Below are 19,445 nucleotides of genomic sequence, written 5' to 3' on the forward strand. Positions count from 1 at the left end.
AAGAACACTCGGTTGGTTCTCGGAGCACAGCAGGTTGCAGGTGGTGACAGTGGATTCAAACCTTTTCAGATCTAACTAATAGAAGGTTTTTATTTTGACCAGAGCTGTGATTCAGAGCTCTGAGCGAGAGGGATGATTCATTGATCAAATTTATTTTATTTTATTTATTTATTAGATTTGTATGCCGCCCCTCTCCATACACTCGGGGCGGCTAACAACAATAATAAAACAGCATATGGCAAATCTAATATTTAAAATCTGCGGAGTCTGCAGAGACTCGGGGCAGCATACAAATCTAATCTAAATATCTAAATACAAATCTAAATAAATAAAATAACTAAAAACCCTTATTAAAAATCAAACATACCATGCATAAATTGTATACGCCTGGGGGGAAAGGAATATCTCAATTCCCCCATGCCTGACTGCAGAAGTGGGTTTTAAGGAGCTTATGAAAGGCGAGGAGGGTGGAGGCAGTTCTGATCTCTGGGGGGAGCTGGTTCCAGAGGGTCGGGGCTGCCACAGAGAAGGCTCTTCCCCTGGGTCCCGCCAGACGACATTGTTTAGTTGACGGGACCCAGAGAAGGCCAATTCTGTGGGACCTAACTGGTCGCTGGGATTCGTGCGGCAGACGGCGGTCCCGGAGATATTCTGGTCCGATGCCATATAGGTCATAACCAACACTTTGAATTGTGACCAGAAACTGATCAGCAACCAAATGGCATAACCGGTTAAAATGAAGTTGGCCTATGGTCCCTCTTGGCATTTCCATAAAAGTGAGAGATGGATGGGAAGAGGAAAGATAGCTTTCAAAAATCGAAGCGCCACCCTCCCTTATTTAATATTCCTTGGAAAATAAGGTTGGATAGGAAAGCGAACACGGCTGCTTTTGTTTGTTATCTTGGACACCTGCTTATCTTGGCACATGCCCAGCCTGGCAGGATGGTGAAGCTAAAACGGTTGCCCCAATTTGGAAATTGGACTTTGGGTCTCATGTTTGTGCAACATTTCTCTACTTCCTGTTATGGCTTTGCTGTGTCGCCCAGAAAGTAGTGCACCACACTTTTTTTCTCAGCCTACAGTAATGGTACAAATGCGAAACTTTAGATATACATTATTTGAATTGTCAGGAGTGCGTGTGTAAATGTTGTGTTTCTTCAGACAGGTAGCGTAGCTGCAGCAGTGTTTCGAAATGGCGTCTTTAAGTGATGTACGTTACAAGCAGTGTGTCATCATTGAATTTCTCACTGCGGAGAAAGAAACTGTTGGGAACATTCACAAATGTTTCTGTACAGTTTATGAAGAATCTGTAGTCGACAGAAGTACGGTTAGTCGCTGGGCACAGAGGGTGAGGCTATTAGAACAAGGAGTAGTACCTACAGGGCATACACGCCCTTGTGTCTCGCTGGAGGAAGGCCATAGAACAGGACAGAGATTACGTGGAAAAATAGGGAGTGTAGAAGAAACATCATTCTTTCTTGTGTGTAGGTTTCATTGTGTTCAATAAATAATTGTGGAACAAAAAAAATGTGGTGCATTACTTTCTGGACGACCCTCGTAAAACAGGGGTCTCCAAAGCTGGCTGGGGAATTCTGGGAGTTGAAGTCCTCCAGGACTGAAAGTTGCCACGGTTGGAGACCCCTGAGCTAAAAGAACGAGGCTGTTCTCCATAAGGAACCTTCACTAAGAGAAGTCAAATCGTGCAGCAACTAAGAACCATTAGAACCCAAAGGAAAGAATATAAAGTTAGGTTGTCTGAACAAGGTTAAAGCAGGGGGTGTTTTCCTGGCAGGTTCTGCTGACATCAGGACTGAAAAGATGATGTTTTATGGATTTGTTTCTAGATAAGGGATTGGATGGGAGATGAAGCGGTAAATGTTTTTGCAACCTTAGAGAGCGTGAAGAGTTATTGCATCTGTTTACATTTATGGGGATGGTTGAAAGTCACTTCCAGCTTGTTTTCTTTCTTCAAAGAGGGGCAGCATACCAATCTAATAAATTATTATTATTATTATTATTATTATTATTATTATTATTATCCATCACTTTTCTTGTGCTTTTTACTTTCTATTCTTTTTCTTTGAGCTGTATTGAATTTTACTATATTCTAGACTTAAAATAAAATGAAATGCACAGATATGCATTGGACCAGAATATCTCCGAGACCGCCTCCTGCCGCACGAATCCCAGCGACCGATTAGGTCCCACAGAGTGGGCCTTCTCCGGGTCCCGTCAACTAAACAATGTCGGTTGGCGGGCCCCAGGGGAAGAGCCTTTTCTGTGGCGGCCCCGACTCTCTGGAACCAACTCCCCCCGGAAATTAGAACTGCCCCTACTCTCCCTGCCTTCCGTAAAGTTCTTAAAACCCACCTTTGCCGTCAGGCATGGGGGAACTGAAACATCTCCCCCGGGCATGTACAATTTATGTATGGTATTTTGTGTGTGTGCTTGTTAGTATATTGGGGTTCTTTTTAAACTTTTTTAAATATTTAAATTTATTTGGATTTGTTACGATTTGTTTATGCCTTGTTGTGAGCCGCCCCGAGTCCGCGGAGAGGGGCGGCATACAAATCTAAATAATAAATAAATAAATATGCGGATAACACGTGGAATCCATTTATTTGTTTGTTTGTTTGTTTATTTATTTATTTGGTTTGCATGCCACCCCTCTCCGAAGACTCGGAGCAGCTTACAACAAGAAAACAGTACAAATCCAATAGTTAAAAACAATTTAAAACCTCTTAATATAAAAAACAGTCATACATCTCAGACAAACCATACATGAAACGGAAACGGCCTAGGGGAATCAATTTCCCCATGTCTGACGACAGAGGTGGGTTTTAAGGAGTTTGCGAAAGACAAGGAGGGTGGGGGCAATCCTAATCTCTGGGGGGAGTTGATTCCAGAGGGTCGGGGCCGCCACAGAGAAGGCTCTTCCCATAAAGATCTCTTAAATCCCCTTCTCCTGGTACAGATTAGATTAGATTTATTGGATTTATATGCTGCCCCTCTCCGTAGACTCGGGACGGCTCACAACAATAGTAAACAAAACATAGTAACAAAATATTTTGCAATCTAAATTACAGTTTTAAGTTTAAAAATCCAAAAGAAACCCCAATATATAAAAAAACAAGCACACAATCGAATCATACACAAAAACTACATGGGCAAGGGGGAGATGTTTCAATTCCCCCATGCCTGACGGCAGAGGTGGGTTTTAAGGAGTTTCCGAAAGGCAAGGAGGGTGGGGGCAATCCTAATCTCTGGGGGGAGCTGGTTCCAGAGGGTTGGAGCCACCACAGAGAAGGCTCTTCCCATGGGCCCCGCTAGATGACATTGTTTAGTCAACGGGACCCGGAGAAGGCCAGCTCTGTGGGACCTAACCGGTCGCTGGGATTCATGCGGCAGAAGGCGGTCCTGGAGATATTCTGGTCCGATGCCATGAAGGGCTTTATAGGTCATAACCAACACTTTGAATTGTGACCGGAAACTGATCGGCAACCAATGCGTTTGTTAAGATCAAGGAGGGTCTTAAAAGCAGAGGATTCCTTCAAGCCCAAAAGGTCCAGTTTCTCTAACTAAGGGATCTGAGAAGGAAGCCGAACTAGCTCACGGCCCAAAAGTGCTCCTTCCAATCGGCAGCCTGCCAGAAAGTAATTTATGTTAATCGCATTCTGTTTAAAAATGACATTTAATCATTTGTCCTAGTATGACCCAATGTGGAGCTCGCTACTTGAAGGCTACGTACAGCCTTCCACCCACCCGTAATTAACTCTCCGGAGCTGCCCAAAGTTCAGATACTCTGCATGGATGAAAGGTCTGATTGAAAGCCATTTAGGACCCCCGTTAGTTTGTGTGGTTGCGGAGGCGATAAAAAAGGCAAAACACCCACAACTTTCAGTGACTAAATACAAACTCAGCAACTGACAATCCCCAGCCAAGCTAAAACATTAGAATAAACACGGGAGAGATTGACAGATACCTCTACCAGGAGAAGGGGATTTAAGAGATTAAAATGTTCCAGTTACTTCCACCTGTGTAATTTTCATTGTCTATCCAAGAGCAAGGCTACACCAAAATATCTGTAAAATAATGCACTTGGGGAAAAGGAATCCTCAATCTGAGTATTGCATTGGCAGTTCTGTGTTAGCAAAAACTTCAGAAGAGAAGGATTTAGGGGTAGTGATTTCTGACAGTCTCAAAATGGGTGAGCAGTGTGGTCGGGCGGTAGGAAAAGCAAGTAGGATGCTTGGCTGCATAGCTAGAGGTATAACAAGCAGGAAGAGGGAGATTGTGATCCCCTTATATAGAGCTCTGGTGAGACCACATTTGGAGTACTGTGTTCAGTTCTGGAGACCTCACCTACAAAAAGATATTGACAAAATTGAAGGGGTCCAAAATGGGTGAGCAGTGTGGTCGGGCAGTAGGAAAAGCAAGTAGGATGCTTGGCTGCATAGCTAGAGGTACAGTAGTCCCTCGCTATACCGCGCTTCACCTACTGCGGCTTCACTTCATCGCGGGTTTTCAAGAAATATTAATGAGAAAAATCATTCGCGGATCTTCGCTGGTTTGCGGGTTTCTGAGGAAGTCGATCGGCAGATTTAAACAGCCCGCCGAACTCGATCGGCAGGTTTTTCAAAAAAAAAATATCTAAAATTGTAAATACTGTATTTAAATACTGTATCTAAAATAAATACTGTGTGGGAAGGGTTTATAAACACTTAAAACAATGAAAACTCACCAAACAATTACAATATAAATACTTAAATAAGTACTATCAGTCGATAAATTCCCCATCGCGGATTTCACCTATCGCGGCCAGGTCTGGAACGTAACACCAGCGATAGGTGAGGGGCTACTGTATAACAAGCAGGAAGAGGGAGATTAGGATCCCGCTATATAAAGTGCTGGTGAGACCCCATTTGGAATACTGTGTTCAGTTCTGGAGACCTCACCTACAAAAAGATATTGACAAAATTGAACGGGTCCAAAGACGGGCTACAAGAATGGTGGAAGGTCTTAAGCATAAAACGTATCAGGAAAGACTTCATGAACTCAATCTGTCTAGTCTGGAGAACAGAAGGAAAAGGGGGGACATGATCGAAACATTTAAATATGTTCAAGGGTTGAATAAGGTGCAGGAGGGAAGTGTTTTTAATAGGAAAGTGAACCCAAGAACAAGGGGGCACAATCTGAGGTTAGTTGGGGGAAAGATCAAAAGCAACATGAGAAAATATTATTTCACTGAAACAGTAGTAGATCCTTGGAACAAACTTCCAGCAGACGTGGTTGGTCAATCCACAGTCACTGAATTTAAACATGCCTGGGATAAACATATATCCACTGTAAGATAAAATACAGGAAATAGTATAAGGGTAGACTAGATGGACCATGAGGTCTTTTTCTGCCGTCAGTCTTCTATGTTTCTATGTTTCTAAAGTTCACAGGTAAGAACATTGGCTGGGTTCACCCACATTGTTTATCTCTGTGTAATTGCTGAGCAGGGAATATTGTATTTCTGCTCCGGGCTCGGTTTTCAGCGGAGAGGGTTTGTTTGTCTTTTGGTCAGTGTTCTGTAAATAAGCTTCCCTTTTCAGTGTTTGGCTCTCGGGTGGTTCTCAAAAGGCCCTGAAAGTCAATAGGATTCGGTCCGAGGTGCCTTAAGTTTCCTCCTAACGCCATGGTCAACTTTAGCAGGTGCTGAACGATGACAGAGCTGCAGGGCCTGGTTGAACGACTGGAGAAGGCTGTGGGGCGGCTGGAGATGGTGTCTCGTGGTCCTGGCGTGCATGGTAGCCATGGGGACAGCCCCCAAACAGGTAAGATCCCTGTGCCCAGAGGGCATCCTTTCATATTCCAAGAGGCCGACTCTACCCTGGTCCATCAGCTCTAAGTCAAAAATGTATAATAGCATTATGGAGTGGTCAGATGTGATCCTTCCTTCCTTCCTTCTTTCCTTCCTTCCTTCCTTGCTTCCTTCTTTCTTTCTCTCTCTCTTTCTTTCTTTCCTTCCTTCTTTCCTTCCTTCTTTCTTTCCTTCTTTCTTTCCTTCTTTCTTTCCTTCCTTCTTTCCTTCCTTCTTTCTTTCCTTCTTTCTTTCCTTCTTTCTTTCCTTCCTTCCTTCCTTCCTATCTACCTCCCCTCCCTCCAACCCACCCTCCCTCCTTTATTTATTTATTTATTTCGACTTCTGTGCCGCCCAGTCCCGAAGGACTCAGGGTGGCTCACAACAATAAAAAATTACAAAAATACAAAAAAGAAGAAGTCAAATATACAGTCTAAAGCTACAAAACCCTGATTAAAACCCATAGTTAAACTATCCAATCACCATACATGACTACCATCCATGCAATTTGGCCATGATAGATGTCAATTCATGGCCCCCAAGCCTGACGGCAAAGCCAGGTCTTTGTGGCCTAACGGAAAGCCAATAGGGTGGGAGCAGTAGGGACCTCAGGGGGAAGTTGATTCCATAGAGCCGGAGCAGCAACAGAGAAGGCCCCCACCACCACATCCTGCCAACCTGCATTGCTTAATCTGTGTGCTCTTATTGGTCTTTGGGAGGTATTTCCTTCCTCTTCCCTCCCTTCTGTTCTATCCATTCATCCGTTCATTTTTCATCTTACCTTTATTGCTTTTATACTCAATGGCAGATACAGTATACATACGTACACAGATATCTATATAAATAAAAATGTAAATGTTCCTTTGTTCAAAATCCTAAATCTCCAAATGTTCTTCACCAATTGTTTTGAAATTTTGACACAATGGTGCTTTTGAATACCTGCGTGTTTTTATGTACCTATATTGTATAGACGTCACACCTGTGACAGGTAAAAACATACAGGTGTTTAAAGAGGACTTTCTTCACCGATTGCTTTGAAATGTTGACACCATTGCATTCAAATATGTGCCTGTTTTTATATACCTACTATTATATTACATATATAGATGTCACACCTGTGACAGGTAAAAACATTCAGATGCTTAAATAGGACTTTCTTCACCAATTGTTGGTAAGAGGTGGGATAAAGATCCTTAGCACCTCATCAAGACGGGGAAGAAGCTTAAAAAAAGCTACATATAAGACCCACCCAAATTTCCATCCACTTTTAAGGGGGGAAAGGTGCGTCTTACACAGTGGTACCTTTACCTAAGAACACCCCTACTTACAAACTTTTCCAGATAAGAACCGGGTGTTCAATAATTTTTTGCCTCTTCTCAAGAACCATTTTCCACTTACAAACCCGAGCCTCCGAAACTGTAACCGGAAAGGGCAGAAAGAAGCCTCCGTGGGGCCTCTCTAGGAATCTCCTGGGAGGAAACAGGGCCGGAAAAAGCAGGGAGATGCCTCTGTAGGGCCTCTCTAGGAATCTCCTGGGAGGAAACAGGGCCGGAAAAGGCGGGAAGAAGTCTCTGTGAGGCCTCTCTAGGAATCTCCTGGGAGGAAACAGGGCTAGAAAAGGTGGAGAGAAGCCTCCGTGGGGGCTCTCTAGGAATCTCCTGGGAGGAAACAGGGCTGGAAAAGGTGGAGAGAAGCCTCCGTGGGGCCTCTCTAGGAATCTCCTGGGAGGAAACAGAGCTGGAAAAGGCAGAGAGAATCCTCCGTGGGGCCTCTTTAGGAATCTCCTGGAAGGAAACAGGGCCTCCACCCTCCCTGTGGTTTCCCCAATCGCACGCCTTATTTGCTTTTACATTGATTCCTATGGGAAAAAATCGCTTCTTCTTAAAAACTTTTCTACTTAAGAACCTGGTCACGGAACGAATTAAGTCCATAAGTAGAGGCACCACTGTACTCTGAAAAATACGGTCTATATTTAATCTCCGTCCTATTCTCCCCACAACAGCCACAATGTGGGGTGCACTTGCCTCCTTTATAAGCACGGAGTGATACCGCATGCTGCCAATATCAGAATGTTCCTTGATTTATCTTTCTCCTAATTAAAGAAAGAGAAGCCGGCATGCTGTAAAATGTCAGCATGTAGCATCTGCATTCAGTTTCAAGCTATGATAAATGGATCTAGTAGGAGGCCTGTGAGGCAGCCAGAGGGGGAAGAATGAACTAGTTCCTTGGCATTGGCCATGCCCTCATGGCAGGTCTTTTGTTGAGAAGCACCCACAATATGTTCGCAGCAATCCAAATGTATTCACCCACTGAAAAAGACTGCTTATGCATAGGGCAGTGTTTCCCAACCTTGGCAATTTAAAGATATCTGGACTTCAACTCCCAGAATTCCCCAGCCAGCATTCGCTGGCTGGGGAATTCTGGGAGTTGAAGTCCAAATATCTTCAAGTTGCCAAGGTTGGGAAACACTGGCATAGGGTACCCTGTGAAAGTGTTCTCCAACCCCATGGGTGGAACTTCTGCTGCAGTGGACTGCTTGGAAGGGCACAAAGTGCAGGAAAGAAAATAAAGTGATACCTTGTCTTACAAACTTAATTGGTTCCGGGACGAGGTTCTTAAGATGAAAAGTTTGTAAGACGAAACAATGTTTCCCATAGGAATCAATGGAAAAGTGATTAATGCGTGCAAGCCCAAAACTCACCCCTTTTGCCAGCCGAAGCGCCTGTTTTTGCGCTGCTGGGATTCCCCTGAGGCTCCCCTCCATGGGAAACCCCACCTCGGGACTTCTGTGTTTTTGTGATGCTGCAGGGGGGAATCCCAGCATCGCAAGAACGAGCGCTTCGCTGGCAACGGAAGTCCGGAGGTGGGGTTTCCCAGTTAAGGGAGCATCAGTGAAATCACAGCATCGCAAAAACACTGAAACCCCACCTCTGGACTTCCGTGTTTTTGCGATGCTGCGATTTCGCTGAGGCTCCCCTCTCTGGGAAACCCCACCTCCGGACTTCTGTTGCCAGGTAAGCGCCCGTTTTTGGGCTGCTGGGATTCCCCTGCAGCATCACAAAAACACAGAAGTCCGGATGTAGGGTTTCCCATGGAGGGGAGCCTCAGGGGAATCCCAGCAGCGCAAAAACGGGTGCTTCGCTGACAACGGAAATCTGGAGGTGGGGCATCCCAGCAGTGGCGGTGGGTTTGTAAGGTGAAAATAGTTTGTAAGAAGAGGCAAAAAAATCTTAAACCCCAGGTTTGTATCTCGAAAAGTTTATATGATGAGGCGTTTGTAAGACGAGGTATCACTGTATTATCTTTTGAGAGTCTGGAGTAATTGAAAAGAGTGAATTTGCTTACTAAGGTTGGAGTTTGGAGTTCTCTTTTGGAGATTAACTCCAAAGCAGTTGGCCAGCCCGAGTAAGCAAATTCACTCCCCTTCCCAACTCTTCCTGTTCTCAAAACGTACAACTCTAGTTTGTAGCCCCTTAAAACCGACTACAGTTTTGCAGGGATGACGTGCATGGACTTGGGAAAGAGACAGCTGCTTTTATTTATCATTTATCTTATTTATCAATTAGATTTGTATTCTGCCCCTCTCCGTAGACTCAGGGCGGCTAACAACAGTAAAAAACAATGTAAACAAATCTAATATTAAAAGTAGTTTTAAAAACCCCAATTTAAGAAACCAATCATACATGCAAACATACCATGCATAAATTTTGTAAGCCTAAGGGGAAGGGAATATCTCAATTCCCCCATGTCAGGTGGGTTTTAAGGAGCTTACGAAAGGCAAGGAGGGTGGGGGCAACTCTGCTATCTGGGGGGAGTTGATTCCAGAGGGTCGGGGCCGCCACAGATAAGGCTCTTTTCCTGGGTCCTGCCAGACGACATTGTTTAGTCGACGGGACCCGGAGAAGGCCAACTCTGTGGTAGGGCAGTGGGAAAAGCAAGTAGGATGCTTGGCTGCGTAGCTAGAGGTATAACAAGCAGGAAGAGGGAGATTGTGATCCCCTTATATAGAGCGCTGGTGAGACCCCATTTGGAATACTGTGTTCAGTTCTGGAGACCTCACCTACAAAAAGATATTGACAAAATTGAACGGGTCCAAAGACGGGCTACAAGAATGGTGGAAGGTCTTAAGCATAAGACGTATCAGGAAAGACTTAATGAACTCCATCTGTATAGTCTGGAGAACAGAAGGAAAAGGGGGGACATGATCGAAGCATTTAAATATGTTAAGGAGTTAAATAAGGTTCAGGAGGGAAGTGTTTTTAATAGGAAAGTGAACCCAAGAACAAGGGGGCACAATCTGAAGTTAGTTGGGGGAAAGATCAAAAGCAACGTGAGAAAATATTATTTTACTGAAAGAGTAGTAGATTCTTGGAACAAACTTCCAGCAGACGTGGTAGATAAATCCACAGTCACTGAATTTAAACATGCCTGGGATAAACATATATCCATCCTAAGATAAAATACAGGAAATAGTATAAGGGCAGACTAGATGGACCATGAGGTCTTTTTCTGCCGTCAGTCTTCTATGTTTCTATGTTTCTATGACCTAACCGGTCACTGGGATCCGTGGGGCAGAAGACGGTCCCGGAGATATTCTGGCCCGGTGCCATGAAGGAGGCTGCTGCATTTACACATTGAAGCCTCTCTTGGGGACTGTGTCCGTGGCACTGATGCAGCTGCAAACCTGACTGCATGTGTGATGTGTAGCCGGCCTCACCTACCAGTTCTCATCTCCTTCTTTTTCCTTCTGCAGGCGTCGCCGAGTTTGTGCAAGCGTTTGATGAGCTTTTGGCAGGTCCAGTGTCTGCGTACATCAAGATCAGCAAAGAAATTGGCAGCGAAGTCCAAAAACACGTATGACTCACCCTTCCTTCCTGTTTCCTATTTTGAGTGGACATAAATACACCCATCCCCCCTTGAGACCTCTGGCAGGCAATCAATTGAGGCTGACGGGCTTTTTGCCCAGGAACCGAGGTGGTATGATCGAGCTCACACAGTAAATGGTGAAGGGAGACCATGTAGACCCCCATTCGTACACTTGGCGGGGGTGGGGAGGTTGGCAATACTTTGGCAGTCCTAAAACTTTGGTGTCCAGAGACTGCAAAAGAGGGAAAAAATGTTTAGATTCTGAAGGCTGCAGTAATTTTGGCATGCCACCTTCAGATCTCTCCAGAATAGAAAATTCAATTTACTAAGGAACAAGTTTGAATTAAAAATAGGAACTTGGCCTGTATTATACCGTGGTACCTCGGTTCTCGAATGCCTTGGTTGTCGTACATTTCGGATAGCGAACAAAATTTTCAGCAAAAATTTCCTTCGGTATCCAAACAAAAATTCGGATACCGAACAGCCACAGCAAATTTTGTTAATTATCCGAAATGTTACCGCCGGGGGCGGCTGCAATCCCTGCAGCTTCGGGGGGCTCCTTTCCTCATTGCTTCGTTTTGTTACCTGTAGGCAGCTGCACCAACTTTCTCCTTCCCAACAGCGGCGGCTTCCCTTCAAGGAGCAACAGCGACGGAAACGTCACGTGATGAAGGGAAGCCGCCGGAGCCTTCTCAGTAGTTGCCACCGCTCCAGCAGCTTCCCTTCATTACGTGACGTTCCCGGCGCTGTTGCTACTCGAAGGGAAGCCGCCGCCATTGCCACCGCCTGGAAGGAGAAAGTTGGTGCAGCTGCCTACAGGTAACAAGACGAAGCACTGAGGAAAGGAGACCCCCGAAGCTGCCGGGATTGCAGCCGCCCCCACCCTTCCTGCAGCTTGGAGCGCTTAGACTGTAGAGCTCCTCAGATTTTTTATCCCATAGGAAATAAAGAAAATAGATTTAATTGGTTCCCAGGGAGTCAACAGGGGCTGGGAACCAATTAAATCCATTTCCATTATTTCCTATGGGATAAATTAATTCGGTACTCGACCAAATCGGTTCTCGACCACACTTCTGGAACGAATTGTGGTCGAGAACCGAGGTACCACTGTATTTCCATGGGTATTGTTTTTGTGCAAAGGGATACCACGTACTTCTCTTGAAACTACTGGCTGTTGTGTTTTCTAGATAGCTGCACTGACAAGAGAATGGGGATAATTCTACATAAATTTTTAGGGTAACCCTATAAAATAGACTACTAAGTGGGGCAAAGAGAAATATACCCCACCAATGACCTATTTCTAAAACATCTCTGTACGGGCTTTAGGAACCTTATTTAACCCTTTAACATATATAAATGTTTTCAATGAGAATATTTCATTCATTCAGATCTAGGATGTGTTATTTGAGTGTTCCCTTTATTTTTTTGAGCAGTATATTAGCATATGGGCAGGAGCCAAGATTAGATTAGATTAGATTTATTGGATTTATATACCGCCCCTCTCCGCAGATTCGGGGCGGCTCACAACAATGGTGAAGAACAGTACACAGTAACAAATCTAATATTTAAAAATCTAGGTTACAGTTTTAGATTAAAAGTCCCAAAAAAAAGAAACCCCAATATATAAAAAACAACACACAGTCGAATCATACCCAAAAACTACATGGGCAAGGGGGAGATGTTTCAATTCCCCCATGCCTGACTGCAGTGGTGGGTTCTAAGAAGTTTACGAAAGGCAAGGAGGGTGGGGGCAATCCTGATCTCTGGGGGGAGCTGGTTCCAGAGGGTCGGAGCCACCACAGAGAAGGCTCTTCCCCTGGGTCCCGCCAGACGACATTGTTTAGGGGAAAATGTTAAATTTCGGCAGAAGAGATGTAGCTCAGGATTGTGGCGTTCCTCAGCAACACTAACGATGTTGCCTAATTAGGTAATGAAAGATCTGCAAGCAAAAAAGCTCCACAGTATATTGGTGCTTTACAATACTGGGCAACAATGCAAATTCAGAGAAAAAAGCATGAAAAGAACAGAAATAGAAAAGAGATGGAGGGTTGGATTATTGCAATGCACTCTACACGGGGCTACCCCTGAAGAATATTCAGAGACTACAATTGGTCCAGAATGCAGTCACACAAGTAGTTGTGGGTGCACCTAGGTACACTCACATTAAACCAATCCTCCGTGAGCTACACTGGCTCCCTATTGGTCTCCGGGCTCAATTCAAGGTCTTGGTTATACATTAGTGTGTTGTTTAAGAGTTCCCTTTATTTTTTTGAGCAGCGTATATAACCTGTCTTTCAGCCAGTCATTCTTGGAATTCTATTTCGCCAACCAATCGTGGCAGCTAATTAATGGATTTGTCTGTTTCTCCTCCTCTTTAAGGCTGAGATGGTCCATGCTGGATTGATGACCGAGAGAACTCTCCTGGTGACAGCATCACAGTGCCAGCAGCCCGTAGCAGTAAGTGGAGAAAAACCTTTAGAATTAGAGTGGTGTTTGCTGTGGTAGTTAAAGCACCAGGCTAGAAAAAAGCAGGAAAAGAGTTAGTGTCCTAACTCTGCCTTAGGCATGAAACCCAGGTGGGTGGTGACTTGGGACTAGTGACCAGGAGAGAAGAGTGGAAGGCTGAATCGACCTTGAGTCATGTCAGGATCAAACGCCTGGAATGAGCAGTGAGTTAGCTTGCAGTACCGCACTCTAACCACTGTGCCAGCATGGCATGATTCACTTTTAACAACCGCAGCAAAAAAAAAAGGTTATAAAATGGAGCAAAACTCAATTAACACTAGCAATAGAAATTTGGACTCAGCTGTGGTCGTTAAAGTCAAGAACTGCCTCTAACGGAAACTAAAAAGAATCATTGCAGCTTGATTGAAGTCTTAGTACATGGGTCCTCAAACTATGGGCCGTGGGCTGCATGCAGCCCCGCTGAAGTCATTAATCCAGCCCGCGTGGGCCTACAAGGCTGCCCCACCCACATCGCTTTGCACACTCTTTAGCTGAGCATAGGACTTAGCTGCGCAAGCCCCGCGGGCTGGAACTGAAAGGTAAGGCCCACAGTTTTGGCCCGCAGAGATGTTCTGTAAGCAGGGGAGGTGAAAAGGGGGTATGTAGATGCCCCAGGAGGCCGAAAATTGGAAGAAAACAGACGGGTTTTGGCTGAAAAACAACCTGGTTTTGCCTGGTTTGGGCCTGAAAAACAAGGTGCACAGATGCCACAGGAGGCCAGAAAACAGGCAAAAATGGCCTTTTTTTCCGCCTCCTTTGGCTCGAGAAAATAGAGAAAGAGAGATAGAGAGGGAAAGAAAGAGGGGGAGAGATTGAAAGAGAGAGAAGAGAGGCAGAGAGATTTCTCAAGATCCTAAACAACTGAAAAAATGATTTAGTAAAAAGAAAATTCAGCCAAAAAAGAGCAACATGCAAATAACACAGCCCCACAAAGTTTAATTTGTGTGCATTGTTTAATGGACTGTTAGATTGTGCACTCCTACTTAGTCACATGACATAGCTACACCCACTCACCCAGTCCCCCCCCCCAATCTGAATGACCGTGAATTGGCCCCCTGATTATAAAGTTTGAGGCCGACGGTCTTAGTACAATCCACAAACTGGGCCCTTCTCTTTTTTTTTTCAAACGACTATTGTTAAAACAAACCAAGGGTTAGCATGATGTTTTGGGTCAATAGACCATAGTTCGGTATTACTCACAAGCTGGTCCTTCTTTAATTGGAAAGTGAAAGATAGAGGGGAGGAGAACTTTATGCCACTCCAAAAGGCAGAATTAAACATACAATACAGTGGTACCTCGACATACGAGTCTAATTCGTTCCAGACCTGAGCTCGTATGTCGATCAACTCGCATCTCGAACGAATGCCTTTAGACTTTGTTTTTCACGCCGAGATAACTGGAAGCAAGGAATTCTTGCGCCACCTAGTGGAAGCTCAGCTCGTATCCCAAATTTGAGCTCGGGTGTCGAACAGAAATTTTGCTCGGGTCTTGGCTCGTACCTTGGAATACTCGCATGGAAAGTGAACACAAGAACAAGGGGACACAATCTGAAGTTAGTTGGGGTAAAGATCAAAAGCAACATGAGAAAATATTATTTTACTGAAAGAGTAGTAGATCCTTGGAACAAACTTCCAGCAGACGTGGTAGATAAATCCACAGTAACTGAATTTAAACATGCCTGGGATAAACATATATCCATCCTAAGATAAAATACAGAAAATAGTATAAGGGCAGACTAGATGGACCATGAGGTCTTTTTCTGCCGTCAGACTTCTATGTTTCTATGTGGAGCAGCTCGTATCTAGAGGTACTACTGTATGGTTATTTTCTATTTCCATGCTTAATCCCGGGACATAAGAAAAATAACGTCAGTGGCAACAGGCAGCCTTCAATTATGATGAAGGAGAGCCCTAGGCAGCAAGAGGATTCGGGTGCATAAAATAATTCACTTCCTGGTTTTCCTAATTTTGCAACTGCAGAGTAACTTCTCCGTCGTGTTGAAGCCAATATCGGATCAGATCCAAGTGGTCCAGAATTTCAGGGAGAAGAACCGTGGCAGCAAGTTCTTCAACCACCTCTCGACAGTCAGCGAAAGCATCCCTGCACTAGGCTGGGTGGCCATGGTAAGGATTTGGGAACTAAAACTTCCCCTGCAAAATTGCTCCCAGCTCCTCAAGGACGATCGTTCATTTTGGCATTGCCAGTATTGAATCCTGGCTGGGAAGAGAGAGATAATGCAGAATCTTAATTCGCAAAAATCTGCAATGCAGAATCTTAAGCAGAATATTTCTGTCTGTTCTGACTCTGAAGTCAGATCTATAGAATCACTCCGCTGGTCCAAAACTCCAGGTTTTTGTTCTTGTAGAATTTCCAACTAAAATTTCCAGGAAGGTAGCAAAATTTTACCCGGTTCTTGTTGCTGTTAAAATAGAATAGAATAGAATAGAATTTTTTATTGGCCAAGTGTGATTGGACACACAAGGAATTTGTCTTGGTGCATATGCTCTCAGCGTACATAAAATAAAATATACATTTGTCAAGAATCATGTGGTACGACACTTAATGATTGTCATAGGGGTCAAATAAGCAATGAAGAAGCAATATTAATAAAAATCTTAGGATATAAGCAACAAGTTACAGTCATACAGTCAACATGGGAGGAAATGGGTGAAAGGAATGATGAGAAAAACTAGTAGAATAGAAGTGCAGATTTAGTAGAAAGTCTGACAGTGTTGAGGGAATTATTTGTTTAGTAGAGTGATGGCGTTCGGAAAAAAAACTGTTCTTGTGTCTAGTTGTCTTGGTGTGCAGGGCTCTGTAGCGACGTTTTGAGGGTAGGAGTTGAAACAGTTTGTGTCCAGGATGTGAGGGGTCAGTAAATATTTTCCCCGCCCTCTTTTTGACTCGTGCAGTATACAGGTCCTCAATGGAAGGCAGGTTGGCAGCCATTGTTTTTTCTGCAGTTCTGATTATCCTCTGAAGTCTGTGTCGGTCCTGTTGGGTTGCAGCACCAAACCAGACAGTTATAGAGGTGCAGATGACAGACTCAATGATTCCTCTGTAGAACTGTATCAGTAGCTCCTTGGGCAGTTTGAGCTTCCTGAGCTGGCGCAGAAAGAACATTCTGAATTAATTCTGTGCTGGCTAAGGATGCTGAATTTTGCATACCTATTATTGCTTTGGGTCTGTTATTCTCTCTTTTATATAGAACCTTTGGAAGGTTACCAGTAGTCTCCTGTAAATCACTTCTTCTGCACCATTTTTCTAGCCTTTGGCTGTAAATTAGATAAATTAAAATGGTTGGTTTTTAAAAATGACGTTGCTTTGGTTTTCCTGCTAGGATAAAAGGCTTATTTTCTGTGTTGTTTTCTTTTCTCATAGGCCCCCAAGCCAGGCCCTTATGTGAAGGAAATGACGGATGCCGCCATGTTTTACAGCAATCGAGTCCTTAAAGAATATAAAGATGTGTATGTTTCCTTTCAGAAAGCTGCAAGTATTCTGTTTCTCAGAGGAAGTAACTGGATTTAGTGTTACAAAAGAAGCACTGCCCAGTATTTCAATTTCTTTGAAAAAAGAAATTACGATAATTGGTTGATCTCTAAGTGAATAGGAATACAGTGATACCTTAATTGGTTCCGGGACGAGGTTCTTAAGGTGAAAAGTTTGTAAGACGAAACAATATTTCCCATAGGAATCAATGGAAAAGCGATTAATGCGTGCAAGCCCAAAACTCACCCCTTTTGCCAGCCGGAGCACCCGTTTTTGCGCTGCTGGGATTCCCTTGAGGCTCCCCTCCATGGGAAACCCCACCTCCGGACTTCCGTGTTTTTGTGATGCTGCAGGGGAATCCCAGCAGGGGAATCCCAGCAGCGCAAAATCGAGCGCTTCGCTGGCAACGGAAGTCCGGAGGTGGGGTTTCCCAGCGAAGGGAGCATCAGTGAAATCGTAGCATCGCAAAAACACCGAAGTCCTTGAAACCCCACCTCCGGACTTCTGTGTTTTTGTGATGCTGCGATTTCACTGAGGCTCCCCTCACTGAAGCGCTTGTTGTTGCGTTGCTGGGATTCCCCTGCAGCATCACAAAAACACGGAAGTCCAGAGGTGGGGTTTCCCATGGAGGGGAATCCCAGCAGCACAAAAACGGGCTCTTCACTGGCAACGGAAGTCTAGAGGTGGGGCATCCCAGCGGTGGTGCTGGGTTTGTAAGGTGAAAATAGTTTGTAAGAAGAGGCAAAAAAATCTTAAACCCTGGGTTTGTATCTCAAAAAGTTTGTATCACGAGGCGTTTGTAAGATGAGGTATCACTGTACTTAATACAGATAGTCCTCAACCTATAACGATAACAGAGCCTGCTCATTACAGCTTTAAGTTGTGATAGTCATAAAAGTGTGTCACTATGTGATCAGATCCATTTTAATGACCTCTCTTTGCAGTGGTCGTTAAGCAAACCCATTGTTCTGTATGGAGCATTTTTGCCAAAAATCGCAAGTAAATGCCAGTGTTTGGCAAAAATATAAATCACAGTCGCATGATTGCAGAATGCTGCTTACTGCTGTGTTCTGTCGGGCTCTCTGGTAGACTCCTCCCGAAAATTCACAGCTACAAATTTCAGACACACACACACGTTTGAAAATTCAAAACAATGTTCTTTATAATGAAAATTCACTTAAACCAAGCCCTCTTTTGGGATAGCAAAGAGCACTCGTCTCCAAACAAACTGGTAATTTGTACAAGTCCATTATCAGTTCTGTGATACTTAGCTTGCAGCTGTGAGGCAATTCACAGTCCTTCTTTCACAAAGTGAAACACACTTTGCTCTGGTTTAGTTTCAAAGCGGGGAAAAATCAGCACACAAAAGGTCAAACGCAGCAAAGCAGTCACGAAACACAACAATCAGATAATCCTCCTCAATTGCCAAACCCACAGGCTGCTATTTATAGCAGCCTCACTAATGACCACAGCCCCACCCAACCACAGGTGGCCTCATTTTCTTTGATAATAATCTCTCAGTTGTTGCTGCCTATGCATCGCTCTCCGCATGCGTGGCTGTATCATTAACTCTTGTTCTGAATCCAAGGAGGAGAGAGATAATTGATCTCCTTCTGAGCTGTCTGCCACACTCTCCTCCTCCCTGTCACTCATGTCTTCTTGGTCAGAGGAGCCTTCATCATCAGATTCCACCGGGGGCAAAACCAGGCCTGCGGCATGTGGATGTCTCCCCCACATCCACAGTCCGTGGGGCAGGAGCTGGGCCAGAGCTAACCACAACACTGCTGTAAATGTGGTCCAGTTGCAAAGCAGCTGAAATAAAGCCACATGACATGGAATGTGGCCATTGGAACTGGGTTATAAGTAACTTTTGGGTAAGGTCTGTCATAACTTTGGATGGTTGCTAAGCCAACTGGTCATATGTTGAGGACTACCTTTAACTCAATTGCAAGAAACAAATGTATGGCTAAAGAGTAAAGGCAGGACTTGTGAATAGCATTTAGACGTATATACCGCTTCACAGTGCTTTACAGCCCTCTCTAAGCGGTTTACAAAGAGCCGGCATATTTTCCCCAACAATTTGAGTCCTCATTTTACCCACCCCAGAAGGATGGAAGGCTGAGTCAACCTTGAGCCAGTGGTGAGATTCGATCTGCCAAATTTCTCAGCAGAAGTAGCTTACAGTACTGCACTCTAACCACTGCACCACCGAGGCTCATAAATCCTCTTTGGATAGAATTTCATATCTTGCAATGGGAGCATTGATATGTTTCTCGGTTTCATAAATTGGATGTTTTAAAATCCAGAATGGAATGGAATGGAATAGAATAGAATTCTTTATGGGCGAAGTGTGATTGGACACACCAGGAATTTGTCTTGGTGCCTATGCTCTCAGTGTACATGAAAGAAAAAGAGACATTTGTCAAGAATCATGTGGTACAACACTTAATGATGGTCATAGGGGTCAAATAAGCAATGAAGAAACAATCAATATTGAAAACCAAGATAGTCGTTAGAATGAGGAAAGTCCAAAAAAATGGTTTTGGGAAAATTTCATGGCAAAAACAAAACCCCACTTATGAAAACATACGGGGAGGCAGAGTGGTGGCCGAGAGATATTAGAAGGAGATTCCCTTAGATATTCACTATCGCAAGTGAGATTGATGTCTATGGAGATTCTCAGTCATCCAGGTCATGGTTGTCCAAAGGATGCTTTTACAAGAGGCAACTGGACTTTCT

The 19,445-nt window shown here is 44.2% G+C and overlaps 1 protein-coding gene across 2 annotated transcripts in view; it reads left to right on the plus strand.

Moving 5' to 3' along the window:
- CAP1 (cyclase associated actin cytoskeleton regulatory protein 1) overlaps window positions 1–19,445 on the plus strand; it is a 45,818-nt gene that overhangs the window by 12,933 nt on the left and 13,440 nt on the right. Inside the window, exons 2-6 of one of the 2 annotated variants that reach the window (XM_070764687.1) lie at window positions 5,695–5,819; window positions 10,599–10,699; window positions 13,091–13,168; window positions 15,197–15,340; window positions 16,599–16,684. In XM_070764687.1, coding sequence (XP_070620788.1) covers window positions 5,708–5,819; window positions 10,599–10,699; window positions 13,091–13,168; window positions 15,197–15,340; window positions 16,599–16,684 — 521 coding nt within the window. In that variant the 5' untranslated portion in view covers window positions 5,695–5,707. The remainder of the gene's footprint in view (window positions 1–5,694; window positions 5,820–10,598; window positions 10,700–13,090; window positions 13,169–15,196; window positions 15,341–16,598; window positions 16,685–19,445) is intronic. The other variant, XM_070764688.1, reaches the window with a different exon arrangement.

This window comes from Erythrolamprus reginae, chromosome 11 (assembly GCF_031021105.1).
Source record: "Erythrolamprus reginae isolate rEryReg1 chromosome 11, rEryReg1.hap1, whole genome shotgun sequence".
In the NCBI taxonomy this organism is placed as follows: domain Eukaryota; kingdom Metazoa; phylum Chordata; class Lepidosauria; order Squamata; family Dipsadidae; genus Erythrolamprus; species Erythrolamprus reginae.